Below are 24,619 nucleotides of genomic sequence, written 5' to 3'. Positions count from 1 at the left end.
TGGACATGAGATGAAAATCAGCATAATTTGGGGAAATAATTTACATATTTAATTTAAGCTTTTCTGTTTTATATACAGGATTATGATCTTTTGGGTGAAAAAATAATGTCTTGTGGTATGGATCACTCTCTTAAACTTTGGAGGATCAATTCAAAGAGAATGATGAATGCGATTAAGGAATCTTATGATTATAACCCAAATAAAACTAACAGGTAACAGCTGTAGTGTTTAAAACAATGTGCTATCTCATGCCTTTGAATAGTGTTTTACTTTTTCAAAAATTGTTATATAAGTCTCCAGTATGGAGTTGAGAACCCCCTCTTTTAATAACTAAGGTATAATTTATATGCCATAAAACTCATTGAATTTAAATGAAAGCCTTTATTTTTATCTAATTATGTTTGTGGCTCATTTTTCAAAATCCCTTTCAGTTATATTTTTCTCTTAATTTAGTAGCCCATTTCACATATTTTATTTAGTTATGCATGTGCTAATGTTATTAGCACTGCTTGTCAACCCTGTAAATTCTAATTAAAGACAGTAAGTCATAATTTTTTCAATGAGGTTCTTAACTTTAATTCATGATAAATGCTTTCCTTTATTTATTTATTTATTTTTTAATGCTTTCCTTTAAATGATACTCATGTCACTAAACAGAGAAAATTCAAAAGCAGGAGCTTTGTTCTTAGGGACTACTTGTGGGAACTTTTCAGTTTTCTTATTTTTGAAAAACCTCAGTTCTTAATTAATTTACTCTCTTTTTCAGAATCTTATCAAGCTATTAACTCTTTCACTATGACTATCCTATGTTTGTAAATGTTAACTTTGTTTGCTCTTTTCATTTTAGCAGTTAATTCCCTGGTTATCGACCCACATTATGAGTAGATTGTTAGTTGAATTTGTAACCATAAGTAAATATTTTAATACAGTGACATTCATCACATCTCAGGCCTCTTAAGAATTGGCACAGCTTTTAAATTCTGTTTTAAAACATCAGGGGTTAGTACAATATTAAATTTATGTTTTTATATTTTCTAGAGCTCTGGAATAAATAGAAGTTGTTGTATTTTACAGCTTACAGAAAGTAACAGTGAATTATGCTGGTCTTCTTGAAAGAGGTTAACCATAGATTATAATACATATTTGGCTAAAAAGCAATTAATAAAGCTATAGTAGTTAAGAATTTATATCAAGTCATTAATAACATTTTAATGTTTTAATAAAGAAAAGATCTGGGAGTTTCCTGGTGGCCGAGGGGTTAGGATTCCAGGCTTTCACTGCTGTGGCCCTAGTTCAGTCCCTGGCTGGGGAACTGAGATCCTGTGAGCCACCCAAAAAAGGTAAAAAAAAGATCCCACAATTTGAATTGGAAAATGTATTTGAAATGATTGAGCCCAACATCCTTTTTATGTATGAGGGAAAAGCCAAAGAGAAGACTTGTGCCCAAGATACAACTAATTCATGGCATGTGATACTTCTTCAGTTACTTCACTTTAAAAACTGAATCACTTACTAGATTAGAAATGTTAGGTATACATTTAATTAACTGAAGAACTGGTAGCAACTTCTCTAGCTTATGGTTTTGTCACAAACATCTTTAAGGAAAAATTGTGCCATATTTTACTTTTCTAAATACAGGAAAAGTTCTAACTAATAAATGTCAAATTCCTGTCAGATGTCATCTTCAGAAATTGTTGTTCTAGGCAGGATTCGCACCTAACTTTATCTTTACCAGACTTTGAAGTGTGTCATTGTTTCTGAAAGATGACTATCTTTTGAAATAAGGTAGGTGTGTTAACTTTCATAGACCATTGTTAATATGAAAGGATTGAGTTGGTAGCTTAGCATCTTCTATGAGAAATTTTCAGCTCTAAGCAGATGTCTTTTGTTATTGGTTAAGATAACCAGAATTGAAATAATTGATTTTGGTCTATATATAGTAAGGCATAAAGTTGCAGTTATTATAAATGAAATTTCATAGGATAAATACAGAATTCAGTTGCGAGCTAATAATGGAGTAAAATGTAGAAACAAAAACGGAATGAGATTTTAGTTGCCGGTAAACAGATCAGAAGGTATTTAGTTTTATAGGAACATAGACGAACTAATACTCATCTGTTTTTCTTTTCAGAGTTTTATAAATCCTAAAAGGAAAATTAGTGAGCTTCTGCTACACATTTTTCTCTTAACTTTTGTTATTTCTATTTCAGGCCATTTATTTCTCAGAAAATTCATTTTCCTGACTTTTCTACCAGAGACATACATAGAAATTATGTCGATTGTGTGCGATGGTTAGGTGATTTGATACTTTCCAAGGTATGGTAACTGTTGTTAAGCTGTATTTCCATTGTTTGTGTGAGTTGGAACTCTGCAGGGAGCACAGTTTTTTATGCAGTTGATAAATTGTGTAACAGATGGGAAATGGCTTTTTTTTTTTTTTAAGTCTCATGATACTTTGAAACTTCAGAAACTTATTTTAGGCATAAAACATCCTGATGAACTATAATTTGTGCTCCAGTAAGAAAAAAAAATGTTAACTTGCAAGATGATATTCTCTGATATCCAGTGTTACTGTAAAATTACCAATATCTAAAGCCAGTAGTGTTTTTTTTGGTTTTTGTTTTGAATGTTTGTGTCCATTTTAGTGAATTTACATGTATAAAAACAAACAGATGGAGTTGGCTCATGGGCTCTAGTTTGCCAGCCCCTGCTCTAGTATGTTGATATATATTTTTTCTACTGATAATTTAGGGAAGTTGGTGGTGATGTCATCTGAACATTTAGGATTGTCAGATTTGAACAAATTGCTATCCAGTTTCTTCTTGGTATAGGTTTCAGGGCATTTCACTTTTTCTTGGGCAGAGCCTGATTATTTATTTTTTCCTTACCAATGAGGGTAAAGAAAAAATTTTACTTTTTTATTTTTTAACCTTTGATTTTGAAATTAAATCCACAGGAAGTTTCAAAGACAGTTTAGAGAGGTTTCACATCGTCCTTCACCCAGTTTCTGCCATTGGTTACACCTTATATATACAGTATCAAATCCAGGAAATTGACATTATAAGTGTATGTGTATGTATAGTTGTATGTTATTTTATCACATGTGATTTTGTCATTTTAAGAATGTTTCTGTATGGGACCTTTTAAGATTATTTTTCACTCAGTATAATGCCATCCAAGTTGTGTATATCATAGGTCTCCCTTTTAGTTGCTAAATAGTACCCCATGGTATGGATGTACCACAGTTTATTTAACCTTATTCATCTATTGTAGGACATTTTGGTCCTTTCCAGTTTTTGGCCTGTTACAAATAAAGCTGCTATTGAACAGTCGTGTGTAGGTTTTTGTGTGGACTTACGTAAGTTTTCACTTCTCTGGGATAAATGCCTAGAAGGGCAATTGCTGGGTCATGGTTACGTTTGTTTAGTTTTTTAAGAACCTGCCAAACTATTTTCCAGAGTGGCCGTGCCATTTTACATTCCCACCAGCAATGTATGAAAGATGCAGTGTCTTCGAATCTTCGCCAGCATTTGGTACTGTCACTATTTTTTATTCTAGCTGTTCTGATAGGTGTGTAGTGATACATCATCATGGTCTTAATTTACATTTCCCTGATGGTTAGTGGTGTTGAACATCTTTTTTATGTGCTTATTTGCCATCCATATATCCTTTCAATGATGTCTCTTCGTATCTTCTGCTCATTTTCTAATTGGATTTGTTTTGTTTTTTTTACTGTTGAGTTTTGAAAGTTCTTCATATATTCTAAATCCTGTGTCAGATAAGTAGTTTGCAAATTTTCTCTTCCAGTCTGTAGCTTGTCTTTTCATTCTCTTAACAGGGTCTTTTGCAGAGCAAATATTTGCAGTTTTGATAAAGTTTAATTTATTTTTTTTTTAATTATTTTTTATGGATAATGCTTTTGCTATTATTTTGAAATGCTCTTCACTAAGCCCTGGATCCTAAAGATTTTCCCCTGTGTTTCCTTCAAAAGTTTTTGTAATGTTTTATATTAAATTTATGGTCCATTTTAAGTTAGTTTTTATATGACATTTAGGTAGAAAGTTCATTTTTGCCTATAGTTTATCCAGTTGTTCCAGTACCATTTGTTGAAAGCCTGTCTTTCCTCCTTTGGATTGCTTTTTGCACTTTTTTCAAAATTGTATGGCCATGCTTGTATGAGGCTGTTTCTGGTTATTCTATTCTGTTCCCTCTACCAGCACTACATACACAGGCTTGATTACTCTAGCTCTGTAATAAGTCTTGGAATTGGTAGAGTGATTTCATCCACTTTATTCTTTTTCAAAATTATTTTCGTCTAGTTCCTTTGCCTTTCTATATAAGGTCTAGAATTATCTTGTCTACATTTACTGAAAATCTTGCTGGAATTTCTTTGAGGGTAAGGAACATTTTAATTGGAATTGTGTTAAACCTGTGTATCAATTTGGTGGTGAATTAATATCTACTCTGCTTAGTTTTCTTGTCCTTGACTGGTATGTCTGTTCATTTATTTAGACCTTCTTTGATTTTTTATTATCAGCATTTTGTAGGTTTTTTTAAATATAATGTTTTTTATTTTGTTTTTTGGGTGTGGTGGGGTTTTTTTGCTGCATAGGCTTTTCTCTAGTTGTGGCGAGTGAGGGCTCCTCTCTAGTTGTGCGTGGACTCCTCGTTGCAGTGGCTTCTCTTGTTGCAGAGGACAGGCTCTGTCCTCTGCAGTGCATGGGCTAAGCTCTGTGGCATGTGGGATCTTCCTCGATCAGGGATCAAACCCATGTCTCCTGCATTGGCAGATGGATTCTTCACCACTGAGCCACCAGGGAATCCCCCAGCATTTTGTAGTTTTGAGCATGCAAGTCCTGTACCTACTTTGTTAGATGTATACCTTAAGTATTTCTCTTTTTTGAGTGACTATAATAAATGGTATTTCTGATTTCCATCTCTTTGTGTTCATTGCTAATATATAGAAATAAATTTATTTTTGTGTATTAATCTTGAGTCCTATCTATTTTAACTACTTATAGTTCAAGAAGGGTAGTTGGAGGGGTTTTTTTTTTGGCTAATTACTTGGGATTTTCTACATAAATCATTTCATCTCTAAATAAGGACAGTTTTTGTATATTCCTTTCTGAACTGAATTTGTAAAGAACTTTCCATTTCTTGTCTCATTTAACTGACAAGATTCTGGCGCTACATTGAATAGCAGTGTTAACTCATTAATGACCGGGGGATTTTTGCAGAAACTAACTCCTGTGGCCGGTGATATTTATTTTGACTGGTCAAAAATTAGTTCTGTTATTTCACTAACACTGTACAGGTACCTGTGGTCAGTTACACCTGACATACCTGTAATTCCTCCAATTTTTGTGAAATGTTGTCTTCAGTCCACTCTGCTGTAGAAGTACAGGAGCAGTCTCCTGCACTGTAGCATTTTCACTTTGTATCAGAATCTATCACTAAGATTTTTTGTTGGTCTGATATTCACATCATCTGAATTAGAACTATATTCTGGAAGAACTATCATCTTCTGAGACACTAGTATATATGTCACTTAGACATAGAACGTATCTGCATAAAATTCACTGAAAAATTCTTCCTCAAATTTCGTGACATGTCAGTTCTGAAAATTTTATGTTTATAATATACACAGAGTTGGAACAAAATGTAAGTGATAATGACAGTCATAAGTTGTATGATGAACCCAAAACATTGATACATCTCCAGTCAATAGCATTCAGGTAACAAAAGATATATTAATATGTCTCTGGTCAGTAATGTGTTAAGAGAAGACTTCCTAGGCTTGTTTCTTATGTTAAAGGGGGAAAGAATTCAGTCTTTTGCAATTACACATATCAGCTGTATGATTCTTTTTTAGTACTTATTTTTGGGCTGTGTCAGGTCTTAGTAGTGGCACTCGGGACCTTCGTCACCTCATTCAGGATCTTTCCTTGTACCACATGGGCTCTCTGGTTGTGGTGCGTGGGCATAGCTGCCCTGTGGCATGAGGGATTTTAGTTCCCCCGCCAGGGATCAAACCAGTGTCCCCTGTATTGCCAGCCACTCTGGACCACCGTGGAAGTCCTAGCTGTATGATTTTTGTAGATGTTCTATATCCAGTTGAGAGTTGTTCTTTTTCCTAATTTTTTCAGAGTTTTATCATGAATAGGTGTTGAAGTTTGTCAAATGCTTTTTCAGCATCAACTGATAGGATCATTGTTTTTTCTATTTTAGCCTGTTAATGCAATGAACTGCACTGATTGTTTTTGAATATTGAATCACTGGAATAAGTTTACTTGGTCATGCTGTATAATTCTTTTTATATGTTGCTGAATTCTGTTTGCTAATATTTGTTAAGAATTTTATGTGTATTAATGAGATATAATATTGGTCTGAAGTTTTGTTAGTTGTCTTTGTCTGGTTTTGATATCGATAATACTGGCATTTGGGCCTAAAAATTTTTGAGGAGGAATTTAAAAATTAAAAACTTGATTTCCTTAAAAGTGAAAAGGTTGTTCTAATGAAGTTTCATATTGGGTGAGTTGTGGTAGTTCGTGCTATTTCAGGAATTGATCCATCCCATCTAATAGAAAATTTATGTGTGGAGAGCTGTTTGAGTATTCCCTTATTACCCTTTTGATATCTGCAAGGTCTTTAGTGATAGCCCCTGTTTCATTCCTGAAATCAGTAATTTATGTCTTCTTCTCTTCTGTCAATCTTTTTAGGAGTTTGTCAAAATTATTTTGTTACCTCCTGTCTCCCTTTTTTTAGTTTCCTATGAGTGTATTTTGTTTTTCTGTTTGCTAGTTTTGGGAGCTTAGATTATTTAGTCAAGACTTTTCTAATGTAAGCTTTTGGTGCTATAAATTTCCCAGTCAGCACTGCTTTAGCTGCTTCTCACAAAAATTTTTTTGATATGCAATGTGCTATTTAGTTTTTGGTAGTGGTTTAGTCACTGAGTCATGTCTGACTCTTTGCAACCCCATGGACTGTATGTAGCCTGCCAGGGTCCTCTGTCCATAGGATTTTCCAGGCAAGAGTACTGGGTTACCATTCTCTTCTTCAGGGGATCTTCCCAACCCAGGGATCAAACCTGGGTCTCCTGCAGTGCAGGCAGATTCTTTACTGACTAAGCTACTAGGGAAGCCCATTTAGTTTTTAGGTGTTGGAAAAGTTTCATTATCTTTCTCTTCTGATTCTAGTTTGATTCCATTTTGGTCAGTCAGTATATATTCTTTATGATTCTGATTCTTTAAAATTTTTCAGATTTGTTTTATGACCCTGTTTTGGGTATGTTCCATGGGAGCTTGAAAAGAACGTGTTCTATTGTTAGGTGGAGTGTTCTGTAAATGTCAGCTAGATCCTATTGGTTGCTGCTGCTGCTAAGTCTCTTCAGTTGTGTCCGACTCTGTGCGACCTCATAGACGGCAGCCCACCAGGCTTCCCAGTCCCTGGGATTCTCCAGGCAAGAACAATGGAGTGGGTTGCCATTTCCTTATCCAAGATCCTATTGGTTGACTGTGGTTGAATTCTTCTGTTTCTTTGTTGATGTCTGTCTGCTCTTAAGTGCTGAAGTCTTCAACTATAATCATGAATTTTTCCCTTTCTCCTTCAGTTCTGTGACATATTGCAGGTCTGTTGGTTAGCATATACACATTTAGTATTGCTTTTTCTTGGTAGCTTGACCCTTTTATCATTGTGGAAGGCCCATCTCTATCTCTGGCAGATTTTTTTGCTTTGATGTCTCCTTTTATCTTATAGTATAGCCGTTCTTTCTTTCCTTTAATTAATGCTTACATGGTATATCTATTTCAAACCCTTTACCTTTAATCTATGTGTATTCTTACATTTGAAGTGAGTTTCTTACAACATACAGTTGGGTCATACTGTTTTTTAATTCACTTTGAGAAACTGTTTTAGCTTGTAAATTTAGACTGTATTTGAGCCTTAAACTTACCGATTGTTACATTGTCTGACATTTAATTTTTTTTTTTTTTTTTTTTTCATTTTTCTGGGTTTTCTCCCCTAAATTCCTGTAGGTTATACGCACATATTTTAAAATTCCAATTTGATTTATCTGTACTACCTCTGAGTGTATTTCTTTGTGTAGTTTGTTTTGTTTTTATATTTGCTCTGGGAGTTGCAATATATGTATGTGATAATCAGTATATCAGCATTTTACCACTTTAAATGCAGTATAGGAAGCTTATCTCCCACTTTGTCCTGCACTTATAATTGTTTTAAATATTTCCTTTACAATTGAGAACTTTGTTAAATAATATTAAAATTTTTGCTTGAACCATCAAGCAGAATTTAAAAACTTGAAGAAAAGGAGAATTTTGTGTTTACTCATTTTGCTTTTTCTGTTGTTCATTCCTCCTTTCTAATATTCCAAGATTCCTTCTTTTATCATTTCCTTTCTGTTCGTAGAACATTCTGTAGCTATTGATTTAGAATGTTGACAGATTCTTTTAGTTTTTCTTAGTTTAGGGATGTCCTCATTTCCAATTTATTCCTGAAGTGTATAGAGGATTCAGTGAATCCCACAGTTCTTTCTTTAAACATTTGAACAATGTTGTTCCCCCTCTTTCTTGTCTCTGTCATTTGTAATGAGACATCTGCCACCATTGGAATTGGTTTTTCCTTATAGCTTAGGTATTCTTTCTGACTTAACTGCTTTGGGAATTTTTTTTTTTCCTTTATTTTTAGTTTTCAGAAGTTTGACTGTGCTCAGCTTGATATTGATGTGTTTGAGGGATTCATTTACTGTCTTGAATCTGTAGGTCTTTAGGGGACATAATTCGTCCCAAATATGGGGATTTTTCAGCCATTACTCAAATTCTTTTTTAATCCCCTTTTTCTCCCCGCTCTCCTCTAATGATACTTTAGATTTTTTGTTTGGTCCCTGAGACTCTGTCATTTAATAAGTCTGTTTTTCTTTTTTCAGTTGGTAACTTCTTTGTTCAAGTCTTGTTCAAATTGGGTAATTTCTACGTTCTGACTTTAAATTTACTGACTCTCATCTCTCTTCTCTGGTGAGCCCTTCAGTTGTTCTTTATTTTGATTATAGTATTTTTAGTTCTAAAATTTCCACATGGTTCTTATCTTTTCTTTTCTTTGCTGAGACTGTATTCTAAGTGTGTTTGTAATTTCTTATTGAACCATCTTTTTTTCCAGATTTTTTACTTTTAATTTTGTATTAGGGTGAAGCATTTTTATGATCAGTTCAGTTCAGTCACTCAGTCGTGTCCGACTCTGCTCTAAAATCCTTGTCAGATAGTTCTAACATCTGTGTCATCTCATTGTTTGTGTCTCTTGTTATAATTTCTCATTAAAGTTGAGATTTTACATTTCTTGGTATGAAAAATGAATTTTGATGGAGATATGGATATTTTGGGTACTGTTAGGAAACTCGGGCTCTTATTTAGCTCTCTTACAGCAGGCTTCCTTTGATAAATTTTCAGCTGTAAAGTGAATGCTGCTTCATGATTGGCAGGTCGCAGGGGACATTCCCCACTTGGTTGACTTGGTGGTGATGTCTCTTTTCTATGGGGCAGGAGTTCAGGCTTTTCTCGGGGACTCCGCTGACACCGCCCTAGCAGAGTGGGGTTTGGAGCCCGCATGACTGCTCCCTGGGTGGTCTCGGCTGACACTGTGGTAGGTGGTTGTGAACATCCTGGTGCTCTGCTCAGTTCAGTCAGTCAGTTCAGTCGCTCAGTCGTACTGACTCTTTGCGACCCATGGACTGCAGCACGCCAGGCCTCCCTGTCCATCACCAATTCTCTGAGCTCGCTCAAACTCATGTCCATTGAGTCAGTGATGCCATCCAACCATCTCATCCTCTGTCGTCCACTTCTCTTGACTCTTTGCTACCCTGCCTCTAATACAACCCCAGCCAGAGAGGAGGAGGAGGAGTCACGTCATTACCATGAGGGGTAGGGAGGAGTCAGCAGGGTATTATGTACTTGAAGTGTTTAGTTACCACCTGTGAGAAGGGATCCCCACTGGGACTTTGCTGGTTCGTATGTGGGCAGGTCCACAGTTTTTTCTGTGGTATTGTTTACCTGAAAATTTTCTCTTATGCTGGGTTGCCACTTTACTGGTCCTTTGGAGAGAGTAGGCTTTGGGGGGTTTGTTTTGTCTTTAGCTTTGTTGAGTCACTACCTTCTCTAGCATGTAGTCTGGGATACAGAAAGGAGGCAAAAGAAAACCAAGGAACTCAGTGTCCCTCATGTCCCAGGGTCCTTAACCAGTCTGCCTCTTCCCTGCCCTTCAGACTCTTAAGTTGTATTTAGTGAGATGAATAGGGAAAAGTACCTCTACTTCATTGGTTGCTGGAAGCAGATGTAAAAAGGCAGTAGGTCTAAAATTTCTGCTCTTAGAACTTAATCAGATGATAGGAAAAGATATCTGCGTTTTAGGTAAGAGGCTGAACTGAGTATTGGTGGTCTCAAATCTGGCTCCACATCAGAACTACTGGGAGGACATTGTAAAAACAGATTCCTAAGCTTCATCCCCATGTATTCTACATCTGGCACAAGGACCTGCGGATTTGTAATTGTTAGGAGCTCTCTGGATGACTTTCAAGTACAGCCATCCATTAGTGTGGGTAGACTCTTTTTACCTCCCTATGCTTTAGCTCTCTGTGAGGGGATTCTACTGACTAAGGGTCCTTTACCAGTACAGTCAGTAAGAAGCACTTGAAGAGCTATGTTACAATTCTGCTGCTTTGGCCTCCTCTCTCAGAAATTGTGATTCAGTGGGGTTGGGACCAAGATGTGTTTTAAAGAAAGCTCTACAGGCTGTCAATCCAACTGTGCACTTAAAAGAGTCACCAGACTGGGTGCTCTCTAAGGTACTTTACAATAAAGAACTTGTATAATGGATCTGTAACCCTGGGATTTTATATAATCTAAAAAAGGCAGAGAAGAAAAAAACATGTTCTTCACTCCCTAATCTCCCTATGACCCCGCTGTTAAACCATTGAAATGCCAGTGAACCCCACAGGGCTACCATATGTGGTTGTGTGGAATGTGTCCTGTAAAATTCCAGTAAGCACCCTTCACCTTCACCAGGATTTCTCAGTCCTGGGTCTGAGATAATGAGGTCAGACAGTTCTTTTTTTGTGGGAGGAGCTGTTCTCTACATGCAGTTTTCAGCATTCTCTGGCCTCTGTTAACTGGAAGCCAGAGACATTGCCAGAGATTCCTTAACTGGCAAACCACTAGCCTACACAGTAATATAAATAGTGCCCTCTGTGTTGCATTTTCTTCTCCCATTGTATTCTCCACCACTTGCTACTAAAGTAGAATGTATGTAAAGATTTCACTGTTGCAGGACAGAGAAGGTGTAACTCAGCCCATTTCACTCCCATCCCCTTACCAGTGTCAGGATATTGAATCACTGCTTTTATTGCCTTCTGTATAATCCGATCTGTAAGGCCCCTTCTATGAATTCATTAGCTTTCCTACAACATCTATTGAGTACCTACCATGTAGTACAGATACTGCAGACGAAGGATTAATAGTTAACTGTATAAAGGGAACCACAGGAGATTGGAACCGCAGGAAATTAGAAGTGAAATAAAGAAAGATGGAATTAGCAGGGGTCATATTGAAGAACCGTGTATTCTAATATGTTTGTAACTTTATCTTTGCTGTAAAATACTTAAGTCTCTGTATGCTGAAGTAGTTAAGGCTAAAACTTGGTTTGGAAGAGAAGTTGTGACTTCAAAAATGAATATTCTAGATAGTGTAATGCTTTTGTATTGTTAAAATCTGTTGATAATCTGTAAGTGTAGATACTGATTCTGCAAATACAAATGAATATGTTTATCATTGGACTCAGTTGAGGGATAACCAGGTTTAAAGAGCTGTGAATTCTGAAATGATAGTTGAGAAAAGCTTTGTTTGTAATGTTTAAAATTCAGTTCTACAATTAACATTTCTTTTTTATCTTGTGTCTTTTTTTTAAGTCTTGTGAAAATGCCATTGTGTGCTGGAAACCTGGCAAAATGGAAGATGATATAGATAAAATTAAACCCAGTGAGTCTAATGTGACTATTCTTGGGCGATTTGATTACAGCCAGTGTGACATTTGGTACATGAGGTTTTCTATGGATTTCTGGCAAAAGGTAGCAGCATATTTTACATTTTGAAATTATTTGACTTAAAACCATGCAATTTTAGTTTTCTCTGAGTGCATCTGTGTTCTCTTTCCTCTTTAAGTGTAATCTACCTTGATTTTTTGTATTATTTGCTTTGGCCTTTGATGTTATTTATTCTCCCCTTGTGGCTCTGCACACCATCTGCAGTGCTTATTATAGATGAAATTGACAGGTGTCAATGGTGGCAGTTAGGTGTTTACTTTCCATAACATCTGTTAGTAAGATTTAATGTTTTGGTGATTAGAATTTTCATCTTCTTATATAGAAAACCAGCATGGAAGATAGAGACAAAATATTAGTTATCTAAAATTTTACAGAAGTTTGGTATTAGAATTTTATGGTAACAAATTACTTGGTTATTTCTTTCTATATAAAAGCTTTGGAAATTTTCTGTGGCTTTTATTATAGTTCTTTAGGGCAGAATGAAGAATATATGCTAATTGTGTACATTGTATAGTTCTTCAAAAATTTGCAGAATGGTTTAATTTATTCAAGACACCTTTGTGAAGCATTAGTTGCTCTTATCTTCATTTACAAATCAGAAATATAAGATGCAAAGAAATAACCAAGAGCATTGCCATAGGGTGGAGCTGTTTGTGCAATAAGAAAGATATCTAAGGATTGCTTGAAATTTTTACAGCTTATATTAATAATTTGATAGGTTTTTGTTTTGTTTTTGATGGGTTTTTAAAATATGTTTATACAGATGCTTGCATTGGGCAATCAGGTTGGCAAACTTTATGTTTGGGATTTAGAAGTAGAGGATCCTCATAAAGCCAAGTAAGTATTTAGAAATTCCTCTTCATAATTTCTAACTTGTCCTTCAGAGTGTTGTCACTATAGAGTAAGTAAGTGATACTTACAATGCCATCCTTAACATCATTTGTAACATTTACATTCTCAGCATATTGTAAAGTATTTCTTTTTTATTCTAATAATTGTTTTTCCTGAGTACTTTGGTACTAAGTTACATTCACTGGTTTTAAGTTTGATACTGACAGCATTGTGTATGTGTGATATTTAACCTGTTGTCATGTTTTCTCCCTAGATGCACGACGCTGACTCATCACAAATGCGGGGCTGCTATTCGACAAACCAGTTTCAGCAGGGACAGCAGCATTCTTATAGCTGTTTGTGATGATGCCAGCATTTGGCGCTGGGACCGACTGCGATAAAGTACTTTTCCCAATCAAAATTAGCGTGTGTTTTCTGTGTACAATAGAACTAATGTATCCTGCTAGTAAGGGCACATAGAGCATTTAGAGTTGTCTTTGAGCATTCAATCAGGCTGAGCTGAATGTAGTGATGTTTACATTGTTTACACTCTTTGTACTGTCTCCTGCTCAGACTCTACTGCTTTTAATAAAAATTTATTTTTGTAAAGCTGTGTGTTACTTTAGTTTGTTTCTATTCATTGTGATGCAGTGTTGAAAGTAATAAAATTACACCTTATCTTTTTTCAGTGATGATTTATTGTTTTATTTGCCTAATGGAAAAAGCTATAAAACATAGTGATTAAGTATAAGTTCTGAAACTAAACTGAATTTTAATCTTGGCTCTGCCATTAACTGACCTTGGATAATTAAAAGGATCACGTGATTTAATACATGTGAAGCAATTTGAACAGAATTTGACTCACCAAACCCTTAGCTTTATTGGAAATTGTATTTCCTATGGTTTTATATTTCTTAATGATTTCTTCTATACTAACTTTGTAATAAGCAGTCTATAAGAGTTATATAATATTTTATCTTTACAGTTAGGAAACATTGCCATTTGATTTACAACTTCATCATTAGTAATCTTAGTGGAAATATTATCATCACAGCAAGGGAGGAGAGGACACAGCAGCTTAAATGCAAATGAAGGAAATGGAGAATGTGTTTGTATAGTGAGTTCTTGTCCCCTTTTCTAGAAGAGTATTGGTTAAAACAAACAAATTGATATCATAGGGTTGAAATACTTAGTGATTTTGTCCCAAACATAGGGTACTTTGGTTATATTTACAGAAAAGAATAGAATTAAAATACAAAGCAAGAATAGGATTAAAATACAAAGGCCAGAAAAATCCTCCAAAGAGGACCAAGATGACATACGGAGCATTTAACCAGAAGCAGAAGAAAACCTGAGCAATCATACAGATAAGGTAGGTGAAATGAAGGGAACCAGGGTAAAATACAAAAGAATGAATTTTGTCCAGCCCAGTACAGAAGTACTGTACAGTCCAGTACAGAAGTCTTTGTCTACATCTCTGATTATTTCCTTAGGCTCATTTGTCAGAATTAATAGGTGAAAGGGCATTTTTGTTAAGGAACCAAATTATTTGCTCCAACAGCGTAGATTAGTGCTTCCTGAGGTTTTTGTTTTTAGTTGCTTTGTATATCTCTGTAGATGAGAGGTCAGCTAACTTTTTTCTGACCTCTGTAACAGCCAGATGTAAATATTTTAGTACAGTCTCCATGACGTGTACTCAGCTCTGCTGCTGTAGCATGAATGCAGCCTTAGACATTACATAAACGAGGCTCACTGGTGCCAGAAACACTAGTTAACAGAAATAGGCAGTGGGCCATATTCAGCTCACAAGCCATTCATTGTTATGGATGTTAGCTATTAAAACAAGAAACCTCAACAAGGCCCCTAAGATTGCTAAAAATTGAGGTTAACTAGCTTACAATCAAAGATCACCAGACAGAAAAGGAAACAAGCTGCTGTGACAGGTTAAACAATTTGCAATATACTGAGACCACTAAAGATTTTAGAATTATCAGAATACAAAGTCATTTAAAATCAAATTCTTGTGTCCTCTTCCTTATTTTCCATCAGTTTACCTACTTGGTTTGTTGTATTTCTCCCACTAGGATGTGGGCTTTCTGAGAGTAGATGGGTTTTTTTCCCTTACGTTTCATTTCACTGGTATAACTGTAGTACTTATAACTTGCATTTGGTGGGTGCTCAATAAATACTTGTTAAATGAATGAACATTTAAATAAAAGATGCAGTCACAAAAATAAGCAGTAAGAGACTCCCAAGATGAACCAAGAGGAATTGAAAAGTAGAATTTTCTGAAAATGAATGAAAAGTATGATTATTGAGATAAACTCAGTGGATGGGTTAGACAGTAGATTAGACACAACTTGAATAGAGATTAATGAACTGAAAGCCTAATTACTTAGAATGTGGTATAGTAGAGAATCAAAATGGGGAATACAGAGTTAAAACTGTAGAGGATAAAATGAAAAGATCTAATGATACTTTTAATTGGAGATCCAGGGAAAAAAAATGAAGGATAATAATTTGAGATGATTCTTTTACTTGCTTCCAAATCCTGCAAGCCAGGCTTCAGCAGTACATGAACTGTGAACCTCCAGATGTTCAAGCTGGTTTTAGAAAAGGCAGAGGAATCAGAGGTCAAATTGCCAACATCCGCTGGATCATCGAAAAAGCAAGAGAGTTCCAGAGAAACATCTATTTCTGCTTTATTGACTATGCCAAAGCCTTTGACTGTGTGGATCACAATAAGCTGTGGAAGATGAAATCTTCAAGAGATGGGAATACCAGACCACCTGATCTGCCTCTTGAAAAACCTGTATGCAGGTCAGGAAGCAACAGTTAGAACTGGACATGGAACAACAGACTGGTTCCAAATAGGAAGAGGAGTACGTCAAGGCTGTATATTGTCACCCTGCTTATTTAACTTCTATGCAGAGTACGTCATGAGAAACGCTGGGCTGGAAGAAGTACAAGCTGGAATCAAGATTGCCGGGAGAAATATCAACAACCTCAGATATGCGGATGACACTACCCTTATAGCAGAAAGTGAAGAGGAACTAAAAAGCCTCTTGGTGAAAGAGGAGAGTGAAAAAGCTCAACATTCAGAAAACTCAGATGATGGCATCTGGTCCCATCACTTCATGGCAAATAGATGGGGAAACAGTGTCAGACTTTATTTTTGGGGGCTCCAAAATCACTGCAGATGATGATTGCAGCCATGAAACTAAAAGAAGCTTACTCCTTGGAAGGAAAGTTATGACCAACCTAGATAGCATATTCAAAAGCAGAGACATTACTTTGCCAGCAAAGGTCCATCTAGTCAAGGCTATGGTTTTTTTAGTGGTCATGTATGGATGTGAGAGTTGGACTGTGAAGAAAGCTGAGCACCAAAGAATTGATGCTTTTGAACTGTGGTGTTGGAGAAGACTCTTGAGAGTCCCTTGGACTGCAAGGAGGTCCAACCAGTCCATTCTAAAGGAGATCAGTCCTGGGTATTCTTTGGAAGGAATGATGATAAAGCTGAAACTCCAATATTTTGGCCACCTTGTGCGAAGAGTTGACTCATTGGAAAAGACTCTGATGCTGGGAGGGATTGGGGGCAGGAGGAGAAGGGGATGACAGAGGATAAGATGGTTGGATAGCATCACCAACTCGATGGATGTGAGTTTGAGTGAACTCTGGGAATTGGTGATGGACAGGGAGGCCTGGAGTGCTGTAATTCATGGGGTCACAAAGAGTCTGACACAACTGAGCAACTGAACTGAACTGATGATACCTAAGTGCCAAGTGGGCATGTATGATAGAAAAGGAGAGCGCTGTTGGTCCCGACAGCTTCCATACCATCATGTCTCCTGCTTCTACTGCAGTCATAGCCACTAATGTGCCATCTGCTGAAGTTTCTACCAGACCTAGAACTTCACCCCCATCTGTATCCATGTCCTGAGAAAAGGCTTCCATAGTTAATTTCAAGCTGGATGAGCAGCCAACTGATGCCATATCCCTATTGTAGTTTTTTGGAGTGAGGCAAGGTGCTCACTAGGACAGGTGAGCCTTCTGCAGCATAATTGAACGACAGGAAGACAAAGTCCCTGTGCGGTTTTGTTTCTTGAACAACGGGATCCAAGGACTGGCATTCCTACACTATGCATCTACCCAGGGCTAGATGCTCGATCTAAACTCCCTCTTTTGTCATTCGCCTCAGGTAGTCAGTCCAGTAATATGAAGAGCCACAAATTCTCCCTTTAATTCCACATTGTGGAGCCCATTTTCTTGCTCAATTACACCTACGCTTCAATAGCAAGGGAAGGTGCACATTTAGCTCACCTGGACCTCCAATCCAAAAAGGAACAAGAAACCCTGTTCAGCGGTGATGTTAAGCACTGACACTCTCCATGCACGCCAACATTATGCTCACTGCCCCGAGGGAGCCAAGGTCATGACACACGCGTAGGTAAGGGACACATGATTCTTGTCTTTGGAGATCAGAATGAAGTCTTCCCCGAGCCCATTGTGCTTTGGAATCTGTTGTGCTTTGTGGGCCTCACATACCCAGCTCTTTGAAAGGAAATGTGGAATAATCCAAGAGGGACAGCATGCTATTGATCTTGTTTCTAGTCCTGAAGGCAGGGTCAGCTACATAATTTGCAGGGCCTAGTGCAAAATGAAAATGCAAGCCTCTTGTTTAAGCAGCAGGAAAAATGTAAGATGCTGAAATTCTAAACTTTTCCCCTTCTGTGATTTCTTAACTTGTATTTTAAAAATTTTCAATGCCACTCCAAGTGAAACTTCTGTCAACACAAATTTTATTATTCATCTTTATATTATATAACAACAGTTTTAAGTGCAAACAAAAGCATTTATTTCCTTTGTGGAATCATTGAAATTACACAATTGGTATTTTGTAGCTCATGCATTCATGTGTATTTACTAGTGCAGTGGGAATGTTGGGCAAAAGTAACTCAGCTTTTTATTTCACTTCTTGGTACAATATATTCTACCAACATTCCCTGTGTTTGATGTACTGATGTGTAAGGACAAACTGAAAGGAAGATAAACTGTTGATTGCCCTACCTTTCCATTTTCTTCAATGTCATAAACTTTGGTGTAAGTAGTTGGCTAATAAGGGCTTCCCAGGTGGTGCAGCGGTAAAGAATCTGCATGACAATGCAGGAGACTCTAGAGAGTCTTGAGTCTCTCTTGAGTTGCAGGTGCAACCCCTCAGTCAGGAAGATCCCCTGAAGAAGGAAATGGCAACCCATTCCTGTATTCTAGCCTGGAAAATTCCATGGACAGAGGAACCTGGAGGGCTACACTTCATGGGGTCGTAAAGAATCAGATGCAACTGAGCACGCAGTTGGCTAATGTGAGGAAGTGACAAGCAAGAATAGGGTTTCTTGGTTGTTTGACTTTCCTAAAATGTCTTGTCTTTGTTGAAAACAAATGTCAAGATGGGACAACAGAGCATTATGCTAAGCATCTTCCTAATCTCAGTGTTCTGCATAACTGCATCGGTCACACACCCGTGAAGCTGACCCTGCCGGGGGCTGACCTGAAACCCCGTGCCTCCCTTTTCCCAGCAGCTCCACGTGGTACTGACATCTCTGTTGACAGGTTCTCATTTCTTTTACGAACTATTCAGTCTTGTTACCAGTCTCTTTCTGTTGGCGTCTTTGGTCCATTTAAATAAAATGAATAGGACAGTTATCCATGTCCCTGTGGTCCCACATTTGCCCTGAAGAAAAGCAATTGTGTTTCTTTTAGCAGTAGGAAATCGGGGAGAAGCTGGGAACCATACTGTACTCTGTGGGGAGGAGGCCAGAGTCCCAAGAAACGGGTTAAAAAAGGACTAGGTGTATCATTCTACTACAAAGTAATGATTATAAAGGTTGTTTTTTGTTTTGTTTTTTTAAGCAAATGCCTGAGAAGGGCAGAGGTCTAAAGAATTAATGGTCACCTTGTCCAAACATTCTTAAAGAATTAAAGTGTTCACTTGAGGCAAAGGGGACAGTCATTCTGCTTAATCTCATCTTCAAACTAGGATGAGGTAATCTAGGATGTAATTTTTAAACCTAAAAAAAATTATGCTACCCACAGTAAGACACAGACTATATATAGTATATCCCAATCACACACACACATAACTTCCATGAGTCAATCACACAAAAGTTCCATTAAATGATACACTTTACATGTATTCTGAAATTTTCTTTTTTTCTTGTAATTTTGTTCAGACTCACCACATAGATTTCACAGCTTGATAATGGATCTCAGTCCACAGTTTGAAACACACTGATCTAGAGGAAATGAGTCTAGACGGCTTTTACAAAGGAGGCTGGGAGCAGGACTCACATTTTACAATCAAAAGTAAAAAAATGCTACATGGTCTCTTTAACCACTGAATGTATCTCTAACCCTGTAAAGTTTCTAACTTCCCCTACTTTCATTTATCACCTGTGGGTTTACCCCGTTGTGATTTGCAGAAGATGACTGTCGTTTTGGAATTGAGCTGGTGGATTTCTGAAGAGATTCTTGGTATTTTGTGGTTATTTTCTGAGGTAGACCAAGACTTCGGATGTAAAAGCAGACTCATTTCACCATCCTCACTTCAGTCACCCCAGGCTGATGCGGAATGTGTTGGGTGGGCCAAAAAGTTCATGCGGGTTTTTAAGCCACATGGAGAAACCCGAATGAACGTTTTTGGCTAACCCGATGACAAGTTAGTTGATTTCTGTGACATTTTTGTGTGATGAGTGAGGGAGTGTGTATTTGTGTTTAATTCTAAAACTAATCATGGGTTGTCAGAAAATCCTTGTGAGAAATGTCTAGCACTGTATTGGCCATTATTTGATTTTTTTGGATGCAAAATCACTTTTAAAAAATTATTTATTTTTAGCTACGCTGGGTCTTTGTTGCTGCATACAAGTGTTCTCTAGTTGCGGCAAGCGGGAGCTACTCTTGGTTGCGTTGCGAGGGCTTATTGCAGGGGCTTCTCCTGGTGGAGCCCGGGCTCTAGGCTCTCGACCTTTGGTAGCTTCGGTACACGGGCTCAGTAGTTGCCCTCCAGGCTCTAGAGCACAGGCTCAGTAGTTAACCGTGCACAGGCTTAGCTGCTCTGCAGCACGTGGGATCCTCCCAGACCACGGATGGAACCCATGTCCCCTGCATTGGCAGGCGAGTTCTTAACCACTGGACCACCAGGGAAGTCCACAACGTCACTTTTTAAACTGCTAAAATTTTGCATAAAAAAATTTTATCTTTCTGAAAGACTAATTGCAAACCAAGGTTTCATAATCCCAGCTCTGAGTAGCTTACCTATGTCACTGCATTGTTTGCCTCAAGTCCCGGAATAAAACTGGTTGCCACAGTGGTTGTTAACTCTTGCAAGTCAAAACCCTTTGTGAAGCACCCTCTAAAATGATAATTTATTACCTTTGCCTTAAAGTGTGAACTCCTAGTAGACAGGAGAAAATCACTTATCGATAACTTAATTGGCCAGGTGTGCAAAGCATTTCATTAATCAGGTCACTGTATTAACTTGTGCCCTGCGATGGTTGCCACATGCTGTTCTGTGGAAAGAGTGTGTGCACCAGACTCATTAGAGAGTATATGACTTATGTCTGAGTCTCAACTTGAGAGGGTCAAATTCAGTATTTAAAAAAAAAAAAAAAAAAAACTCACCCAGGTGATCCTGATACACAGATTGTGCTTACCTTAAGCCAGCCCCCCACAACTTTCCATAGTCATCTGAAACTTTCTCATGTGACTAACCAGTACCTCCCAGACGCATGTTCAGGGTTACTGGTGGGAGTGGAGGAGAATTGTTAACAGTTCTGCTGTCTGCCAAGTCACCTCTGTGTCTGGGATTTAGCACTGTTTCTGTCCCAGGTCTCAGACTGGGACCTGACTCGGCTTCCTGCTAGGACTCCCCTCTTTCTATAGCCTTTCTCTCTAGTCTTCTGGGCCACAGCCAAGATCAGGACATCCAAGAAAGCAGCTGTAAATAGGCTGGAAGTTGGCAGGGACAGTTCAAGGCCCCACATAGACAGGTCTCTCTCTTCTCCGGGGCCAGGGTCCCCACTTAGCCAATGCCCTTTCTCTTTTCTTCTGGTGGCCTTGAAAGGCTTGGGCAGAGGCTTTCCAGGAAGTCAAGTTGTTTTCTGCATTCGGTTAAATGTTTATAAAGAATTTCTACTTTCCTGAGTCACTGCCTCTCTTCTACTTCCCTTCATATTATCTCTTGTTGAAGCTCTCATTTTAGCATCCCACAGAAATGCACGCACTGTTGTGTTTCCCTATGTTATGAAATCAGTGCTAGAGAAAAAGCTATTGAAACACACAAGTGTTTCCTTAGTTTTTGAATCTCAATCTCAACACACTGGCTCATAGTAGACATTCAACAAAATTCGAAATGAATGAAAAATGAGCTAAACTTCTCTGGTGATCCAGTGGTAGAGAATCCACCTACCAATGCAGGGCACAGGGGTTTGATCTCTGGTCCAGGAAGACTCCACATGTCATGGGACAACTAAGCCTGCGAGCCACAAATACTGAGCCTATGCACTGCAAGTAATGGAGCTAGTTCACCGAGAGCCCCTGTTTCACAACCAGAGAAGCCACTGCGATGAGAAGCCCACGCACCACAGCTGGAGGGTGGCCCCCCTCACGCCAAGAAAGACCCAGTGCAGCCAAAAAATAAGAAGTAAAAAAATTTTTAATGTTGAAAGAAAAACCAAAACCCAAGAAAAATGAGCTAAGAAATCTTTGCTTAAGTGAATTTCTAATGGATTTCAGGCATATGGGCTACAAATACACACACTCACAAACACACACTCAGTTTATGAACAGAGACATGAATACCACTAAGCCTTTGTAAAGCTGTGCTGGGAAAAAAAAAAAAGATTTGTGCATCATTGGCCTTAATATTCTTAACCCCTAGCACATACAATGCCTGGCTTCTATTTTCTTTAGCAATGTTTTCCAAATTTTAACATGCATCAGAATCATTGGGAAGGTTTGGTAAATCCCACATTGCTGAGCCCCATCCCAGAGTGTCTTATTCGGTAGGTTTGGGGTGGGGGCCAGAGAGTTTGCATTTTTAACGGGATCATGAGTCTGTTGATGCTGTTGGCCCAGGGACCACCCTTTGAAAACCACTGAATTTTCCATCATAGTAGCTGTACTATTAGTTGAGTACTGACCATCTTATTCCCTACCATGGACTATGCTAAGTTCCTTATATGAATTATTTTACTTACCATTCAACAACCTCATGAAGTGTAAATTATTGTCCCAATTTTACAAATGAGGAATCGAAGGAGTAACGTTGTTAAATACTTGGCCGCAGTGTCGTAAGTGGCAGGCAGGGCTGAGATGTGAACTAATTTCTAACTCCGGGGCCCCTGGTTATAGGCATGATGACAGACAACATAGTTTGTATGTTTTAAGTAAATATCTGACAATGTGCAGACCAGTAATTCCTCAGACGGATGCCCAGTCATATCTACCCCTGGACAGCTACCAAACACCAGCTCTACTGGAGCAAGGGGCCTGATCATCCTTGTTCCTTTTTTCCTTTTTTATATCTAGAGCCTAGAAACAAGCTCTCCCATAGTAAGTGCACAATAAATTGATACTTGTTTAAAAATTAGTGCATATTTAAAGCATCTAGTTTTGGCAAAAAATCCTTTTCTGAATAAAGGAGGAACATGTTCACCTGTACAGACTGAGTGTTCAGATTCTTGAGTAGGGGTGGTAGGCATTTACTTCAGCATTAAGACCTTTGAATGGGCTTCCCTGGTGGCTCAGTGGTAAAGAATCTGCCTGAGTGCAGGGAACACGGGTTTGATTCCTGGTGCAGAAAGATCCCACATACCATGAGACAATTAAGCCCACATACCACAACTACTGAGCCAGCACTCTATAGCCCGAGAGCCACAGTTCCTGAAGCCCACATGCCTAGAGCCTGTGCTCTGCAACAAGAGAAACCACTGGAATGAGTTGCGGTGAACCTCACTAAAGAGGAGCCCCTGCTCACTGCAACTGGAGAAGGCCTGAATGTGGCCACAGAGACCCAGCGCAGCCATAAAATAAATACATTTAAAAAGAAATTGTCATTTAAGAAAAAAAAAAAAGACCTGTGAACTAGAAAGCTCTAGTATGTATAAGATTACACGGGTTAGTGTTTCTCAAAGGGCAGTTCCCAGACCAGCAGCATTAGCATCACTTGGGAACTTGCCTAGGGGCTGCCAGACTTAGCAATAAGATACAGGATGCCAAATTAAGTTTGAATTTCAGATAAAACAATAAATAATGCAATACTTAGCAACAAGCCTGTGTGTGTTCAGTTTCTTGGTCATGTCTGACTCTGTGACCCCCGCGGACTGTACAGACCACCAGGCTCCCCTGTCCCTGGGATTCTCCAGGCAAGAATACTGGAGTGGTTGCCATTTCCTCCTCCAGGGGATCTTCCCGACCCAGGGATGGAACCCGCATCTCTTGAGTCTCCTACGTTGGCAGGCGATTCTCTACTACTGCGCCTCCTAGGAAGCCCCACTTACAACATACTTATAATTAAAAGTTATTCACGATTTATCTGAAATTCACATTAAAGATATTGGCAACTCTTAACTGGTTAGAAATTAAAATGGTCTAACTCCAGACCTGCTGAATCAAGTCTGGAAGCCCATCCATCAGTGTTTGAACATACCCTACAGTTGATTCTGTCAAACCTGAGAGTGAAAACCACTGCTTTGTTGACCTAAATCAGGCTCAGCAGAATCTGGCCAGCAGTCCTTGGGGTCAAGTTTTCAGGACACAGCCACACCCTTCATTTTACTTATTTTACTTACTCTCTTATGTATATACTTTTAAGTTTCCTGCCCTCTTGGAACTTATATTCTAGTTGTGGGTGGTTGTGTTAATTCTATCCTCAGCTTTAATTAACAACGAAGTCAGCTAAAATTGGCTTAAACAATAAAGGAATGTATTATCTTGCATAACCAGAAGCGCAGAGGGAGGGTGTTCTCTGGGGCTGCTTGGTTCCACAAATCTTGGTGTTACAAGGGCATGTCAGCACAAAGACCTTCTGGCTCAGGAAACCCAAAACATTTGCTACCTGGCCTTTTACAGAAAAACATTTATTTGACCTTGACCTAAAGAGAACTTTTTCAGTTGACAGAAGCAGGTCCTCAGCCTTCTCTAACAGGTGCTGGAAGCTGAGGCAGCACAGACGCTGAGGTTCTGAATTTATGGAAAAGTCCCTTCTAAGCTCCCACGCAGGCATTGCTGTGGTCTTTAGCTCCTAGTGGGGAAGGTGGCAGAAGAGGGGTGAGAGAGCAGATAAAGGAGAGTGCCTAGTGCCAGAACACCTGGCTGTGTGCACCCTCTGCTGGAGAGTTGGCAGAATATTCTGGAACACAGACCATCTCAACAAACGTGCAGAGAATCTACTATCCGCAAGGTACTGGGGAGCAAACAGTCCTTTTCCTGAAGGGTTCACAGCAGGAGTAGTCAGGCTTGGGGACTTCCCTGGTGGTCCAGTGGCTAAGATCCCACGCTCCCAATGCAAAGTGCTTGGGTTCAATCCCTGGTCAGGGAACTAGATCCCACATGCTGTGACTAAAGAGATTGCTCGTGCCACAACTAAGACCCAGCACAGCCAAACAAATAAATAAATATTCAAAAGTATAG

At 38.3% G+C, this 24,619-nt stretch overlaps 1 protein-coding gene across 4 annotated transcripts in view; it reads left to right on the top strand.

Annotated features, from left to right (window-relative positions):
• EED (embryonic ectoderm development) overlaps positions 1 to 13,543 on the top strand; it is a 31,178-nt gene extending 17,635 nt beyond the window's left edge. For 2 of the 4 annotated variants that reach the window (XM_025286193.3, XM_025286192.3), the window contains exons 8-13: positions 79 to 212; positions 2,211 to 2,316; positions 3,459 to 3,533; positions 11,969 to 12,127; positions 12,867 to 12,940; positions 13,209 to 13,543. In XM_025286193.3, coding sequence (XP_025141978.1) covers positions 79 to 212; positions 2,211 to 2,316; positions 3,459 to 3,533; positions 11,969 to 12,127; positions 12,867 to 12,940; positions 13,209 to 13,335 — 675 coding nt within the window. In that variant the 3' untranslated portion in view covers positions 13,336 to 13,543. Of the gene's footprint in view, positions 1 to 78; positions 213 to 2,210; positions 2,317 to 3,273; positions 3,359 to 3,458; positions 3,534 to 11,968; positions 12,128 to 12,866; positions 12,941 to 13,208 lie in introns of those variants that run through there. The other 2 variants (XM_006067328.4, XM_025286194.2) reach the window with 2 other exon arrangements.
• The last annotated feature ends 11,076 nt before the right edge of the window (positions 13,544 to 24,619 follow it).

Source organism: Bubalus bubalis, chromosome 5 (assembly GCF_019923935.1).
Source record: "Bubalus bubalis isolate 160015118507 breed Murrah chromosome 5, NDDB_SH_1, whole genome shotgun sequence".
NCBI classification, from domain to species: Eukaryota; Metazoa; Chordata; class Mammalia; order Artiodactyla; family Bovidae; genus Bubalus; species Bubalus bubalis.
Note: the sequence above shows the minus strand (reverse complement) of the source record. Positions and strands in the feature narration are given on the sequence as shown.